Below are 16928 nucleotides of genomic sequence, written 5' to 3'. Positions count from 1 at the left end.
CTGACCTTTTGGAATCATTTTCAAATTCCCTGACCTTTTGGAATCATTTTCAAATTCCCTGACCTTTTAGAATCATTTTCAAATTCCCTGGCCTTTTGGAATCATTTTCAAATTCCCTGACCTTTTGGAATCATTTTCAAATTCCCTGACCTTTTGGAATCATTTTCATATTCCCTGAACTTTTGGAAACAATTTTCAAATTCCCTGAACTTTCCAGGTTTTCCAGGTCGTGTAAGAACCCTGCTAAATTTGCCCCTTATAGTTAGTCGATACAAATAGGAAACACGCAATGAAGATTTTCATATTTTTTTTATTTGTGCAATGAAAAAATACAATCGCCACAGATTTTCAAAAATCTTACCTTAAGTTCGTTCGTAGTCGAAAAACACCATTTATATAGTGTGTACAATATATAGTGCGTAACACAAACGCACCGCAAACGATCTATTCGTTCTGCCATCGTGTTAAATTCTTAAGACTAGAATTTGAGAAAAATCTAACCTGGCTATATCTATTATAAGTGCTTCGTACTTTCATTATTTTTCATTTGAAGGTTCTTTTTTTAAAAATTACTGCACAAAATTTAACTTTTTATATCGATTGAAAATTAAGGTGTCTTTACCTTAAATTCCATTAGGTGTAAAAAAATATATAAAATTTCCAACTTTTAATTTTTCTTTCCTCTCTGAAATATCCAATATGGATTAAAACTATTTTACTAAAGGTAATAAAATACCTCTATATTTAGCGCTATTTAACGCAACTGCCATTTTTAATAAGCGAAAAAGCTATAAAAATCCGCTTCAAGCAACATTATAATTATCCTAATTTGAACCACTAAATTCGTCGGATAAAAAATCGTAATATCCAATATTTTATTAAATTCGTTAATTTTTGTCGTAAGGCAGTTTAGAATAAAGAATTTAATTTTAGTATTTTGTAATTCTGATAAATTCCCGACAAAGCTGTTTTTGGTTGTGCCACGATTATTACACAGCGCACACGAAACTAAGCGTATAGATACTTTTAACATTCTTTATAAAAACGCTTAATATAATTAATTGGTCTTATTTCAAAAACCATAAGATATGATATGCTTTGATTCTCTGGTCAACCCGAGTTTTGATTTAAAAAAAAATACTCGGGTAAAAATAAAAAAATCAATAAATAAGTACAAAAACACGAAATAGGGGACACAAATAGGAAAAAGAAAGTGGCTACACTCAATAAATCGAGCGTTTTAAATATAAAATAAAACATCGCGAAGTTGCCTTAAAATTCCAGAAAGTATAGTTAGGAAAAATAACACAGCGGTAGAAAAAGGCCTTACGTTTAACCAGAGGGGGGGGGGGAGAAAAACCCACGTGTAAGACCAACGTGCCGCTATACATTTCAAATTTCGCGCCTCACGCGCGTGCTCGCGATTGACGAATAACATACTCGCGCATGCGCGCCGCAGACATTCTTACGCTCAACGCGAACTTAAACGGATATTTTCTCATTCAAACAAATAGCTACTAAATACGCGCGCTAACCGCCAATCGAGTGAAAATAAAATTACGTACCGTGATGAGGGGGACATGGGGCCAGTTTTTCAGGGTAATCGGGATCACGCTTTTAAAAATAAACCTCGCCATTGTTCGCCTCCGTTATCGTGTAACAAAGAATTACGGTATAAAAATGGACGGTTTTCATTTTATTATTACTCGTCGATCGCCACGGCGCCATCTATACTACAAAAAGGGCGCTATATTCCCGAAAATTCACGCGCTGCATGCGATAAAGCGTGTGTGGGCTGGCTAGTACAATGACAATTTTACTATTTCAAATCGAAACGGGCGCCAAGCTATGACGGGCGCGGACCCTTCGTCGCGCGGTTCGGAAAGTTCATCATTCCGGCGACGGGCTAACTTAAAAGGACGTTCCTGGCACCCCGTTGCGGGAGAACGAGGGGTGCTGACGACGGGCCAACCTCACACTGGGGGCGGGCCCCGGGTGTAGCGCAAAGTGGGCGTGAAGGAAAAGTTCATGTTGTTGAGAACGTCGCAGCAGTGGGGCTCCAGCAGCCAAGCCAAGCAGTAGAGGAGCACCAGCGCCATCTGGATGGGGATGGCGGCTCGCACCACGCGCCAGAACCTGGAGCGACGAGGGGGAGCGTCGCTTTTGCCTTTGGCCAGGGGCTCCTTGGTCGAAGGCGCCACGACCACTTTATCGCGCGTAGTCGCGGTTGGAGAGACGGCCACCTTCCGTTGCGGGGACACTCGAGCGGATGGTATTTCAGTCGACAGTGTGGTGGAGGGAGGAGACGCCTTGTCCTCCGAGAAAGAGTTCTGGAGACGCCGAGTCACGACGCTCGTGTCGCTGCTGACGGACAAGGTCGAGGCCTGGGTCCTGCGCGCGGAAAACAATTACTCGGTTCAGTTCTCAAGTATATACGAGTGGTATGACAAAGTATCAAACATAAGAGAAATATGATAACACCTCAAGCATACAAAAAGGTACGTTAGCACCTCAAGCATACGAAGAGGTACGTTAGCACCTCAAGCATACTAAGAGGTACGTTAGCACCTCAAGCATACTAAGAGGTACGTTAGCGCCTCAAGCATACTAAGAGGTACGTTAGCGCCTCAAGCATACTAAGAGGTACGTTAGCGCCTCAAGCATACTAAGAGGTACGTTAGCGCCTCAAGCATACTAAGAGGTATGTTAACGACCCAAGCATACTAAGAGGTATGTTAACGCCCCAAGCATACTAAGAGGTATGTTAACGCCCCAAGCATACTAAGAGGTATGTTAACGCCCCAAGCATACTTAGGGGTAAATTAACACCTCAAGCATACGAAGAGGTACGTTAACACCTCAAGCATACGAAGAGGTACGTTAACGCCCCAAGCATACTAAGAGGTACGTTAACGCCCCAAGCATACTTAGGGGTAAATTAACACCTCAAGCATACGAAGAGGTACGTTAACACCTCAAGCATACGAAGAGGTACGTTAACGCCCCAAGCATACGAAGAGGTACGTTAACGCCCCAAGCATACTTAGGGGTAAATTAACACCTCAAGCATACGAAGAGGTACGTTAACACCTCAAGCATACGAAGAGGTACGTTAACACCTCAAGCATACGAAGAGGTACGTTAACACCTCAAGCATACGAAGAGGTAGGTTAACGCCTCAAGCATACTAAGAGGTAAATTAACACCTCAAGCATACAAAGAGGTATGTTAACGCCTCAAGCATACGAAGAGGTATGTTAACGCCTCAAGCATACGAAGAGGTATGTTAACGCCTCAAGCATATGGGACAAAATATCACTTAAAAGCAACTCTTAATGAAAGCGTGATTACAAAGTTCATCACCAACTGGTGCAAAGGAGAATGCGAGGCCATAAGGAAAGACACAAGCAAAACAATGCACACCAACTCCAAAAAAGCCAATGCAGATGGCCAAAAAAGCACGGTAGTAAGACTCTTTATAAATTCGTTAAAAATCAGAAATTGCTATAGATAATACCCCAAAAAGCCTAATGGCCTCTCAAATCCGTCCCGGGGGGGGGGGGGGATAAACACTACCCTGGCCTTGAACGTTAATTCGAAGTTTGGGATGGGGTGGAGAGATTATTTTTGGTGGCAATCGCCGCGAACGATCTACAAATCAAAAAGAAAAGTCACGGGCGCGGGGGGGAGCCACCGTCTAAGCGGGTCGTTTCTATGCGGAGGATAGGAACGTTTAGGCCGTAATACGTAACGAATTTCGACGGGGCTGAAAGAAAAGAGAATCGAAACAGCGCCATCTGTAAGCGGATGGTGGTCCGCCGGAGACCAAAGTCCCAGTCTTCCCGTTGCTTGCCAGAAATAAGAGGTAGTTTCCGGTCGCTGATAACGGTCCATTTCCTATCCCCATTAACCGCCCCTTTAACCCCTCGACCATCCCTTTTACACCTCTTCTCTAAGCAAAGAATGGCCGAAGCTATCACCGAGTACCCACAGGGGGTCCACGGCCTTACATCATTCTCTTTTCCTTTTCGGGAAATATTCGGGGCTGAAACGTCCTACCGCGGATTACAACTTTCACTGGGGATAAATTTACGAGACTGAGAGAATTTCCGTGAAATTAACTGAATGACTAAATTTTAGGCTATATCCTAATTGGACGCGTTAAGTACCGACGTGACATCACGTTAAAACATTAATTAAAATAATTCTAACAATTTACGTTAGAGAAATAAAAAAAATTTCAATCTCCAGCGAGGTTTATCTGTGAAATTTAGGAATTTATTTTTTTTTCACCAGCGCCAATTGCAAACCTTTACAAGAGTTGAAATATGTTCTAGCTTTTATCTGATAAGACCAAGAAGCGAGACCGGTTTTCCATTAAAATCCGAAAACTATTAAGTTGGGAGGAAAGGAAATTTTCGCGAGAACAGATATAAAACAAGGGATTTTTGCCGAAACGAGGTTCACATTCCCGTGCTTTTCGCTATAAAAAAAAGAGCTTCTTTGCTTTTGAAATCGTCCCTAAAAACCTGCTCTTTTCCCTTTGAGACACTCGCAATTTCGATAGTGGAGTAATATACCTACTTCGTCTATTTTATATCATTTCAAAGTTCTTATTTGCTTTAAATATATATATATATATATATATATGTCCAGTAGGTGATGTTTGGTCGTGCGGGTGAGTAGTTTACGCGACCGCCACCAGGGTTAAGCGTGCGTAAGATGAAAAATAAAAGGTACTCACGTAAAACTTGAACCCAGATCCATCGGCGATTCAACGACACTTTGTCTCCTGCAGGCCAGCGCCACTTGTTGTTGAAGACGGTTAACTCTAACTCCCAATTCTTCCAGGTCTCGAGTAATCTCGTTCCAGACCGAGCCAGAACTGCCGAAAAAAGGCTCCAAAGTCTTAGAATCTTGGTGAAGACCAATGACCAGTTCCTGAGCTTCGTTGGCCCGGCTTGACTTCTCGGCCAACTTACGATAAGGGTCACTTACTACGTCATTAAGCTGAAAAAAGGTAACACAGATATGGTATAAATACTACCCGAGATTTTCAGAAATTTGGTACTATATTTGACAAAAAATTGGGAAATAGGCGCATTTTTCAGGGTGAAATAGGTACCAAAATTTTAAAAGTAGGAACCAAATAGGAACCATTTTAATAAAAAATTTCTTTATTTTAACAAAAATGACTTAAAATGGGATATTTTTAAACAAACTTAGTTTTAATTTGTAAAACAATTTCATCACAAAAATTACCTATCTTTGCTCAAAATTATATAGTTAAACCTTTCCGAATTTTTCAATTCAGCCGAGCTCGACGACGTGGCGCCACCAAAAATAGTAAATATAAAAGTGAATCGAAACAATTCTGGTTCAATATTATAAGCTGATGGTACTTTTCACCAAATGTATTAGAAATAGGGTGATTTAGGGACCAAATTCCGATTTTAAGGTGGTTTAGGGACCTCGAAAAAAAGTAGGGGCTTTTAGGTATTTTATGGATTTAGTGGGAGCCCTTAAAATTGCGGAAACTATTAAAAACCAAAGGCTCAAAATTGCGGAGTCAAAAGACCCCAAGTTGGACCCCAACGTTTTCCATGTTTTGACAGTATACCCACAGAAAGGTCACGATATTTGAAGAGCCCATCACCGCAAAAGAAGTATTCTTAAGTAGGGTATAAGAATGTAATAATGACACAAAGGACCCCACGTTCTCAAAGAGACCGATTTCAAGAGAGCGCCTCTGTATTGTATAAGAAGGTCAAATGGGAGAAGCGGAGGTCAAGTGGTCTCATTCTTCCGAACGGGGTGCCGGTCTCCGATTTAAGCAAAGAAAAAATACTTTTCAAAAGAGAAAAATTTGCATAAATATTCTGAATGGCAAATGGGCCCAGGTGAGAGCGGCGAAAATATTTTAACTCTTTTGTATTTTTCAAATTTACAACCTAGCGAAAATTCAACTCGAACGGAAGGGGGCACCACCACCTCAAAGGCAATTCTTTTAATTTCTTCAAAGAGATTTAGCTATGACAAGGAACCTAAAACATACCGTATTATTTGGGTCGATTTTTCAACCCTCAACCCCATTCATTTAGTACGTAAATGTAGTTTTCTATATAGTCAAAAAAATTATTTAAAATAGCTAAGGAAAGGAATTAATAAAGGTCAAATTTAAACGGAGACTCATTTATAAATTTTAATATTCAATCGAACGTGACTAAAGGACCCGAGACATTTCGCAAATTTTAATTTACCTTCCAATTTAAAAATCACGTCAATCGGCCAATTAAAATATAAACTCAACTTAGAAAATTTTAAAATTTAATATATATTTGTTGGAATCACGATTTTGGATATTTTCTTTTTGAGGTTATAAAATGTTTGAGGAAAACGTCGACTTAACAGGTTTCAGAAAATTATTTATTTATTATTTAACTTTATAGATATGATGATAATCAAGAACGTATTCAGGCGAACTGAGACCACGAATCACCCTGTGATTTACGGTAGAAAAACCACGCCCCATTCTCCCAGTAAGGGTATATCCTGACCTTTCTCTTAAGCCACGACCACACTAGAGTTTAAAATCTAGTTTGAATGCCATTTTTAATCAATGAAATTGAGAAAAACTTGGTATAATAAATGAAATAAATACCTCCGATGACTTGTCCACTTTTTCTTCCAAGTTCAAAAGGTCGAATAAGTTTTGTCGCTTTTGATTAAATCTATTCCATATTCCGCGAGCCTCTTGCAACTCGCTCAACTTGGCGCCACTTCTGCGAATTAAAAAGAGTGGATTTAATAAAATAATATCGTTACGATCTATTAGAGATACGTCTAAGGACACGGTATAAGTCGTAAAAACAAGGGGACCCGAGTGGTAAAGAATTCACGAATCGTAAACAGTAAATAAACCAGTCCCCAAAAACGGAGGGAGAAAGAGAATTACGAGGAATTATCGGCGAGGAACAAAACTGATAATATAATATATCCCAACGGCAATCGCCTCCCGCGAACGCCCAAATGTAATGCCCCTTAATGTACAAAACGTGCAGTTCGGTTATCTGTACGGTGACCCTCGGTAAGGGGTAAATCGAACGATACTAGGTCGATTTCCGAAAAAATATCGCGATGGTGATAAGGACGCTCAGTGCGCTGGATTTAGACGAGACAGAGTTAAGTACTAGAGGGAAAAGAAATTTGGATTTAGTCTAACTGCCACGGAAAGAAACCCGCCTTCTCAATGGGTACCGGAGAGGGTCTAATATAGGACGTGTTAAGAGAATGTACGGATACAGCCCACGAGATTGGTAAAGTCCCCGTGTTTGGGTACACTCGGAGGTTTCACGTTGGCTGATTTCATTCGATATCGGTACATCGTGACTCAATGTGGAGGATAAACCAAGTAGTCATTTCAGATCTAATAGACCATCAGTGGGATTGAATCAACCCCAGGATATTGAAGATATTCTCGACACTCTTACAAATATAATTTCATAACATTGAAAATTATAATATTAATTCACCTTTTATTTAAAATGAATTAAATTTTTTAGAAATGTGCATATATTCGCGCAAATGGGCATTTGCTTAATGCTGGGTTAAACACAATTCAAACATTCTATTGAAAACCGCGCCTGCCTCAATAATCCTCTCGTGTCATTTCTAGTAGTTTCTTGAAACACTAGCGCCATCTCGTTTCATTTGGTAGAACTGTTGACGCATTAATATGTTTTTGTCGAGGACGTTGAAAATCACTATTTATTACTTTCAAACCTTTACTTAAGGTTATCTCTTTGACATCTTAATTAAGTTAGTTTTAAACGCAACTAAAATTAATACCAATCGTATTTTAAAGTTGGGAAGACATCAGTAAATCCAGGCTATTAAAATATGAATACGGGAGCCGCTATTAAGCCTTTGAAAAAGCTAGGCCTAAAATATGAACGAGAAATGGCAGGGACAGAAAGTAAACGTCGGCAAAATAAGGGAGCTAATAAAAGGGTTTTCCGGTCTTATAAAAGGCAACTCGGCGGACCCCCACAGTCCACAAATCAGCCTCCATCCAAGAATCTTTCAGAGGAGAAGTGGTGGCTAATTTGCATGCGGAACGGTAGATGGATCGTAAAATCTCAACAGCCCAATACGACATCCCGCTGAGCGATACAAAAAAACCGTTTTCGGAAGTCCAGCGAGTTACGTGCACCCTAATTTTATCTATTCTAAATAATATATTACGATTAGGCCTAGCAAAAAAACGCGAAACAAGGCGTTCTAATCCGTTCGTTTTTCGCGTCGGAACAGCGGGTTTTGGGAAATCTAATCTCCCCATTTTTAAATATTTTCGACGCGTCGGTGATCCGTCCAGATTTATTTCTTTAGTTTGTGGCCTATTAAGGCGACGGAAGCCACGGGCGTGGAGGGGTCGCGCAGTTAAGGCGTTAGAGGGCGCAGGCGTCATTCGTCATAGTGATAAAGAAGACTTTTGCCACTGGAGGTAGCCGATAATTAGGCCATTTCCATGCAGTCGGAGATCCGTTGGGATTTCAAATTCCCATTCTCGTTCGAAAGTACCTCCATTATAACGGCTCGCTCCGATGGTCCCCGAAAGAATCTCCAAAAATTGCAGCGAGGGAAAGGAAAAGAACACGCAACTAGCTAAAGCCGTGTCTGGCGCTAAAAATTACGCGCTGATAAATTGGGGATGTCTCTCGCAGCGAGTCCTTCGTATCTCCCCAATTATTTGACTCGTTAATAATATGCCAAGAAAACCAATGCCGGATTGTTTCCATGCCCTGGCGGATTTTCGAAGAACTATAGTTGCCTCTACGGAGAGGGAGACGTAGAAATACGATTGTGATAGCTTGGAGGAATAAAACAAGTATACAGGAGTTGCGGAGAGCTGCGAAATCGGTTTCGTCAGTGACCGTGAACTCGCGCGAGACGGAGGGGTTCAAACGCGACTAGCGCCAACTGCATACGGAATTTTGCAACTATTATCGTTTTATATCATTGTTTTCGCGTCGTCTGGTTTGTTTTATTCCTCCAAACATATACGAGTAATTTTGGAAAAAGGCGCAAAGAATTTAGAAATGTTTCAAAACAAACCAGACGACGTGAAAACAATGCTATAAAATGATAATAGTTGCAAAATTCCGTGTGCAGTTGGCGCTAGTCGCGTTTGAACCCCTCCGTCTCGCTCGAGTTCACGGTCACTGACGTAACCGATTTCGCAGCTCTCCGCAACTCCTGTATACTTGTTTTATTCCTCCAAGGTGATAGGGTTTTAAAGGGAGGAAAAGTTGCATATTTCTCCCACCAGATTAACTGGCGCTAGTTACCTAGCGAGGTTTGAAAGTCAGAAATCTCGCGTTTTTTTAAAATCGCACGACACTTAGCCGTTGCTTTAACAATAATAATAGCGTGACTAGCGTCCATTTTGGGTCCCTGGGTGTCGATGGGTTTTGTAGAATACTCGCGAGGGAGCCAAGACAATGGGGATTATTTCATTGATACTTTAGGGTATTATTATTATTCTTATTTTATCAATATTATTATTCTTATTTTATCAATTTTATTATTCAAGATTGTTTTATCAATTTTGTTATTCTTGTTTAATCAATTTTATTATTCTTGTTTCATCAATTTTATTATTCTTGTTTCAATTTTATTGTTCTGGTTTCATCAATTTTATTCTTCTAGTTTTATTAATTTTACTATTCTTCTCGTTTTAAAAATTTTACTATTATTCTCGTTTTATTAATTTTACTATTCTTCTCATTTTATTATTATTCTTGTTTTGTTAATTATTTTATTATTGTTCTGTTAATTATTTTATTATTGTTCTGTTAATTATTTTATTATTGTTTTGTTAATTATTTTATTATGGTTTTGTTAATTATTTTATTATTGTTTTGTTAATTATTTTATTATTGTTTTGTTAATTATTTTATTATTGATTTGTTAATTATTTTATTAGTTTATTATTCTTGTTTATGAATTATTATATTATTCTGGTTTATGAATTATTATATTATTCTGCCTTATTAATTATTCTATTATTCTGGCTTATTAATTATTTGGTTATTCTTGTTTATTAATTATTAAATTAATTTTAATTATTTTTTATTATTTTATTACTCTTATTGTTTTAATATTTGATTAATAATTTTCATAATTATTATTTTTCTAAGCTCCCAATTTTTTCTTGTTTGGTGTACGATGTACATGTCCAAAATAATCATTGTAATTTTTTTAAGGTCAATTAAGAATGGTGACGTCACACCCTACGTTTAGCCTTGGACACTATCGTGTCCACTATCGCGATACCCGATGTATAATGGGGGACACTTACTGTTCGTAGACGTCATCCCATCGTCGATAGAGATCCGTGACGTCATCCTTCAATCCAGACAGAGTCAGTCCAGCCTCGGTCAGCAGGCGGTGGACTTTCAAGTTCACGGCCAATAGGGTGGCTTTCGTTTCGTGCAATGTAGACAATGATGTCTAATACGAAATTAAAATTTTGATAATCAATAAAAATTGCTTAAAAGGTACCGAAGGATTTACAGCCTCTCTGAATGAAATTTATATACATTGGAAATGTTTCTTGATTTAATGATTACTTACAATTAACTGATACTACCGCTTTGGTACCATTGGATCGAATCCCATTGGTGGGATTCGATATTTTATATTCCCATTCAATCAAATACCCCTCAATTATTTAGTTTTTTTTTTGCATGTAATATTCGATATTTTATATTCCCATTCAATCAAATACCCCTCAATTATTTAGTTTTTTTTTATATAAATGCTAATAACTTAAAATGTATATATATTTTTATCAAGTTGTTTTCGTCGCAATTAACAAAACCTAACCTAACCTAATTTATCCCAAAAATCTAAATTTCTCAAAATCAAAACACCTCATATCTCTTTTTACCACATATACCCAGTTATCAAATAAAAAGAAATAAAAATGAAGAAATTCCCATTCGACCGTAGAAATAGAAAAAAAATCTATATTTTCGGCTGAATGGGATTCGGTCAAATAGAACTTTAGCATACTACCCAGTTAAGAATATTCCGATTAAAAAATTAAAAGCTTAGTTCATAGAAAACATTTAAATCTATACTTTTCATAGTTTTTGACTGAAGGGAAATAAACTAAAATAATATTAAACACTTTAAAGACAATTGAAATTCTTGACATTTTTAATCATCCTTGACCTGTGACTGAAATTTTCCTTATTGAATAACAGTCTTCAAAGCTCAGGGGTTTACGTCAATTGTATTATTCCCTTATTTAACAAATGGGAGCTTACGTACTAAAAACAGAGGCACTTCTTAAGAGGATCGACAGAGGGAAAGATAACGTAAAAACACCCCCCCCCCCTCTATTTGGGAATTTCTACCGAGCAGACCACGTATCGCCATCTATAGGGGGAATTAGGAAATTGTGTATCGCGTTGTCCCACGAAAGTAGGTGGGTTAAAATTGTTTTTCCCCTATTGGTTGAGCTTCACATTCCCTACGTCATAGTGTCGTCTTAAGCGGGAGGGAAGGACGAAAGATGACTTATGACGTTGGGGAAGCGAAGGTTCGTTAAAAAGGGAAATGAGAATTTTCACTTTTCAAATCTACCTATTGCTTTGGGGTTAAATAAAAGAAAATAGATAGGAATAGAAATTTCTGCTCGGGATCTTTTGGGGATACTCACTTCCGGTTGTGTTATGACGTAAGCCTTGTCTATTTTGATATTATTAACTTTATGACGCAAAAGCCATAAGTCGATTCCAAAAGTCGGTGGGTGAAAATTGACATTCCTTTTGTCATAACTTCGTATGTTCCAGCTAGCCTGTGTACAAATTTCATTGGACGAACCTTTACGCTGAACGTTTTACGGAAAGGGGGAAGACAATTTTCCCCTTCCGACGGCAGCAGCAGTGCAGGCGATAATACTTCTAACCAATGAAAAATGTACACAAGAAAATGCACGAATTTTGACGGGTTGCGTTCTTCTTGTGTGGGGTGCTGTGTTTGTTGCTTCTAGGTTCCAGTATCTTCTCATAGGCTTGGTTATGACGATGGGGAAGAGAGTCTTCATAAGATAGGGTTAACGACATTTTAATCCACTGACTTTCGAAATCGATCTATATAGCTTTCAAATGTTGAGATAGTTTTAACGCCTACCGGAAACTACAGTTCTATTCCTTTTCTATATTTTCTTTTGCCCAAATCTTTACTTCTCAGGAGCGGTATTGTAGGTACAACTGAGGAATTTACCTGTAAAGTAGCGATGCTCTTTTCCAGATGAGCCACGTCGGTGAAGGGTTTGCAATTGGAGCCGGCGACCAAGGCCAGATCGGCCATTTTATCGCGTAGACTGGCTATTTCTAGTTGGACGTCTTTGTACTGTTGACCGTTGGTCTGGCTAGACAGGACCGATGACTGCAGCATTTCCCAGCCACAGATCAAACCTGGAATAATATAATAATATAATATAAATACACTTTAAAAAAATACAATATATAATTTGAGGGGTCAAAAAGATTTTCGTAACTTTACAAAAGATTTTCGTAACTTTACAAAAAAAAGATTACGAAATCATATTCGCGTTTCTGGCAGTAATTTCGATTTTGATTTCGCCGGTAAGGTACCATAGTTTTGAATTATGACCAACCCATCAATATAAATAGAATTACAAACGCACATTGTAAATTCCTGTATTCAAAACGGAACGAGGAAAAAAACCGTTAAAAATCAAATCTCTCTCTATATTCGGCGCATTCCAATGACAAACTAACACTTGTTTCTCTTAAGGTAAAAGTAAACTGAAGAGGTAGCTAAACCAGTCAAAAAACCCATGAGCACAGAGGCGCGAGGGGCTATATTTATAACTCCGACGTCACGCGCGATGAAAAGAAAATGACACGCGAAAAAAAACCTAAAGATTCCGTTTTTGGGATAAACGCCAAAGACGAACTCCAAAAGACTTGATACGATGTCGACTCACTTTGCAAATGGACAAGATCTTCCGACGAAAGATTCCTCAGGCTCAGTCCCGTGTCCAGGTGTTCGGCGATGACCTGAAGGCACTTGAGGTTGGTCTGGCAAGTCGCCAGCAATTCCGCCTACGAAACGGAAAATACTCATTATTAAGAGACATCACGCTAACCACATCGAGCTTTATCCCAAATCGGATTGCGTTTACATAATTATAATAATAAGCAGAAAGACATTCGATACATCCCGATTTCTCTCAAGGATAACACCATCTTATACATCACGGCCTGCCTGTCCCGCAAAAGCGAATGAGCCAGTGGGTTTACGAGGTCACGAAAAGTGCCTGTGACGAATCATCCCTTTTTTAAAAACAAGAAATGAATCTATACATTTTTTCCACAACGCTACACTTTCACGAAATATCGTGAATTGCTGACGTAATTACTTGGCAAACACAACAAAACTAACTAATTACCCTTCTTAGACATTAGCGTTCACGACGGTAATTTGAAAACACCCCTTTTTTACCATCGTTTGGGATAAGGTACAGGTTTTAACAGATTATAAATACGATAGTTATGATAATTAAAAACGTCGTTGCAACCAAGTTAATATACTTGTATAAGGGAATTACTTTATCACAAGTGATAAACAAAAGTTGATTAAGATGCGTGTATAAAGGAGTTTCACTGTAATCTTTCCTTATTCAATCAAATAGAGTGATAAACAACACAGAAATAACTCTATCCCTGACGTAGTCAGCAATTAATTCAATTAATTCAACAGGTTTAAAGGGTTTAAAATAGTGTTGCAAGTCAGAAAATTTTCCAGACAATTTTTCCGAAAAAAATAAAAAAGTTTTCATTCCATGATTAGTCTAATATTGTTTGCAAATTTAAATAAAGGAGCATTTTCGCCTCATTTATTCGAATCTAAAAGTAAAACTAAACCCCTAGACTAGCTTTCAACTGATTTAAAATGTAACACTATTAATGTTTTGTAGTATGTTTACTGTTATTAGACATTTTATATAGATAAAAAGTTAAAAACCTTTAAAAGTAATTTGTTTTAATTTTTTATTTTTTCGATTTGCAATTCGGAAAATTTTCTGGAAATTTTTCCGCATTTTATTTTTCCGGAAAATTAACAACACTAGTTTAAAATTTGGTTGTTATTAAAAGTTATCTAATAATTTTTTGAAAGTTTATTAACCCGAAAAAACTACCGTCAGCCAAAATATTCTTCCAATTGGTTTTCGAAACTAACCCCCTCCCAACTACAGCCAACTATCTTGAAAGACTGACCTTTGGTCAAGGGCATAGTTGCTCATGGCCGATTATTCTCGGGTTCGGTTATAATCGAAGAGAAACGAGCTCAACTCCATCACGATAGCGTAATCAGAAAGGGAGCAGGTGTACTAACTGCGCAAAAGACATTCCAGACGTTCAACGCCCCTCTTCCAACCCACCCACACCATCGGCCACTTCCTCATACGCAACCATAAATTATACAACGGGCGACGTACACGGCCCAACTAAGTAGCGACATCTGCGGGCGTTACGAAATACGAATCAATATAATCGAGAATTCCCAAAACACGAAATACTAAATTTCCAAACCGAATAAAATTATTCAATTTCATTATGAATAAGTTGTTAATGTTATACTGGATTATTGTTAAACGTTAATAATTCCAAAACGGAATATAAAATATTATTTTATAGCTTGAGCAACAACGTCGGGGGTTAAGTTAATTAAAATCAGTTGCTTTCACTTCGACTGCTAAAGAAAACTTGTACAGTTACAATAGAGTAATATCGGCGTGACGAATGTCGACGTCACCCATAATTTTTCCTATAGACCAAAAACTGCCCTCAAAATAGCGGCCATCGCCAAAAGTTACCTCTATAGAATTTCAACACATTTTACAAATATTACCTAAACCTGGGTACACGACGAAATTTAAAACGTGTTCAACCAATACTAAAACGAGCCTTATGTATGACTGCGAGCATTGTCTAAAGATAAATATTTGTTTTCGTGTACCCTGCTTTACTTAAAATATCTCTTAGATTTCGCCAAAAAATATACAAGGCTTAGGATTTGAAGTATTTAAATTTAAACCAGTATTTACTTTGCGAGAAAAGGAACAACCTACCATAATTATTTCTCGATTTGTTGAGCAGGAAAATTGTAATATTCAGTATTTTCATTTAAACACTACAGATATTATACTAACATTGTAAGTGTCACATTAGCTCCAGACAAATATGGTCTTGTCTTCAAGTTTAAAAGGTTCAGACTCCGAAGTATAAACGCGAAAAGAAAACCGTGGAGTGAGCAAGTGACTCTCGACGTTGTCATTCAAAATTATCTCTAATTTTTTTATTTAAAACGTTAAGGGAATATTTTATATTGATTTAATTTCCAAAATTTTCATTTCATCGCATAAGCTTTCGCAAAATGGTTTTAAATTTTCATTTCATCGCATAAGCTTTCGCAAAATGGTTTTAAATTTTCATTTCATCGCATAAGCTTTCGTAAAATGGTTTCAAATTTTCATTTCATCGCATAATCTTTCGCAAAATGGTTTGAAATTTCCATTTCATCGCATAAGCTTTCGCAATATGGTTTGAAATTTCCATTTCATCGCATAAGCTTTCGCAAAATGGTTTGAAATTTTCATTTCATCGCATAAGCTTTCGCAAAATGGTTTAAAATTTTGATAATAACGCAAATGTAGAAAATTTTACGCATTTACTAACATATGTAAAGTATAAAGCGATTTAATCCGTGAAAATAAACCTAATTGTAGTAAAAATTAAACGTTCGCTCGAAATTGAGATGATCAGTTATAAATGATGAAATGGAGTATACGTACGGATTCGGATGGAGGAGGAGCATTCTTATGTTGGCATAGCGTACTCTCGGCGAATTGCAGAGCCCTCAAACTTTCAGTCATGACATGTTGAAGCTCTTCAACGTCAGAGTCGGAATCGCTGTCGTCGTGGAAATCCTAGACGACACCAAACAAAGTGGTCACCAAAAAATGAAAACGCTCTGCCTATGGTTCGAGAGAAGAACCTACCTGGGACGTGACGGTTCCTCCTCGAGCCCTGAATTGGGGTTGAATGGAGCCCTCGCTATTGGCCGCCTGGAATCCTCCGGCGGACGATGACGTGTCCGAGTGGCTGCCGATGAAAGCTCTGTAATCGTCGCCGAAATTGATCAGTCTCTTCACCTGATCCTCGTCAGCTGTCTGTTCCGAGTATGGCTCACTCCAATAGGGCGAGTCCTATCACGTCCAAACACGCGAGAGATATCAGAAAATATTCCATACAGATGGGGAGGGTATCGTGGGAATTTGACACGATGGACGGTTTGAAACCATCAATTCGCGTACACTTAAGCCTAGAGATGTCTATTACGATGGACTAACCTCGTAACCGTCCCAGACTTGGTCGGAAACTGAGCTCTGGTCTTCGGTGGTTTGAGCGGATGACGGCGGGGCAGTGTTAAGCTTCGCGCAGGCTTCGATGACGGGGACTTCCTTCACCTAGAATAGGGGCGAATGAAACGGTGAGTAATGGTCGCAATTAAGGCAGGGGGGAAGTACTGACCCTTTCGAGGCCCAAGACGGACGTTCGAGGGGAGCTCTTTCGGCGCCCTGTCGACGATCTGCGCCTACGACTGGATTTACTTTCCGAGGAGCCTCCCGAATGCTTTTGAGAACTGGTGGAAGTGAGGCCGCCTCCGGCCGAGGACTGCTGAGCGGAATCCGATCCGGAGAGACTCTGCGAGAACGAGCCGTGGGCGTCAGAAACTAGTTCTGTCTCTTTGGGAGGTAAATTGCGCTCGACAATCCCGATTTTTCACTTTGTTTAAATATCCTTTTTTGATAAATACTAAGATTT

The 16928-nt window shown here is 38.5% G+C and overlaps 1 protein-coding gene across 1 annotated transcript in view; it reads right to left on the bottom strand.

Moving 5' to 3' along the window:
* Positions 1 to 318: 318 nt before the first annotated feature.
* Positions 319 to 16928, bottom strand: part of klar (klarsicht) — an 88700-nt gene continuing 72090 nt past the window's right edge. The window contains exons 13-22 of the mRNA XM_090154512.1: positions 16635 to 16808; positions 16454 to 16570; positions 16103 to 16309; positions 15896 to 16030; positions 13025 to 13142; positions 12295 to 12488; positions 10361 to 10512; positions 6662 to 6782; positions 4745 to 5010; positions 319 to 2391 (exon numbers count right to left, since the gene is read on the bottom strand). Of these exons, the coding sequence (XP_090010638.1) occupies positions 1974 to 2391; positions 4745 to 5010; positions 6662 to 6782; positions 10361 to 10512; positions 12295 to 12488; positions 13025 to 13142; positions 15896 to 16030; positions 16103 to 16309; positions 16454 to 16570; positions 16635 to 16808 (1902 nt within the window). The 3' untranslated portion in view covers positions 319 to 1973. The remainder of the gene's footprint in view (positions 2392 to 4744; positions 5011 to 6661; positions 6783 to 10360; positions 10513 to 12294; positions 12489 to 13024; positions 13143 to 15895; positions 16031 to 16102; positions 16310 to 16453; positions 16571 to 16634; positions 16809 to 16928) is intronic.

Source organism: Leiobunum rupestre, chromosome 7 (genome assembly GCF_980474605.1).
Source record: "Leiobunum rupestre chromosome 7, qqLeiRupe1.1.hap1, whole genome shotgun sequence".
Taxonomy (NCBI): Eukaryota; Metazoa; Arthropoda; class Arachnida; order Opiliones; family Sclerosomatidae; genus Leiobunum; species Leiobunum rupestre.
The sequence above is the reverse complement of the archived record's forward strand: the minus strand, read 5'-3'. Positions and strand labels throughout refer to the sequence as shown.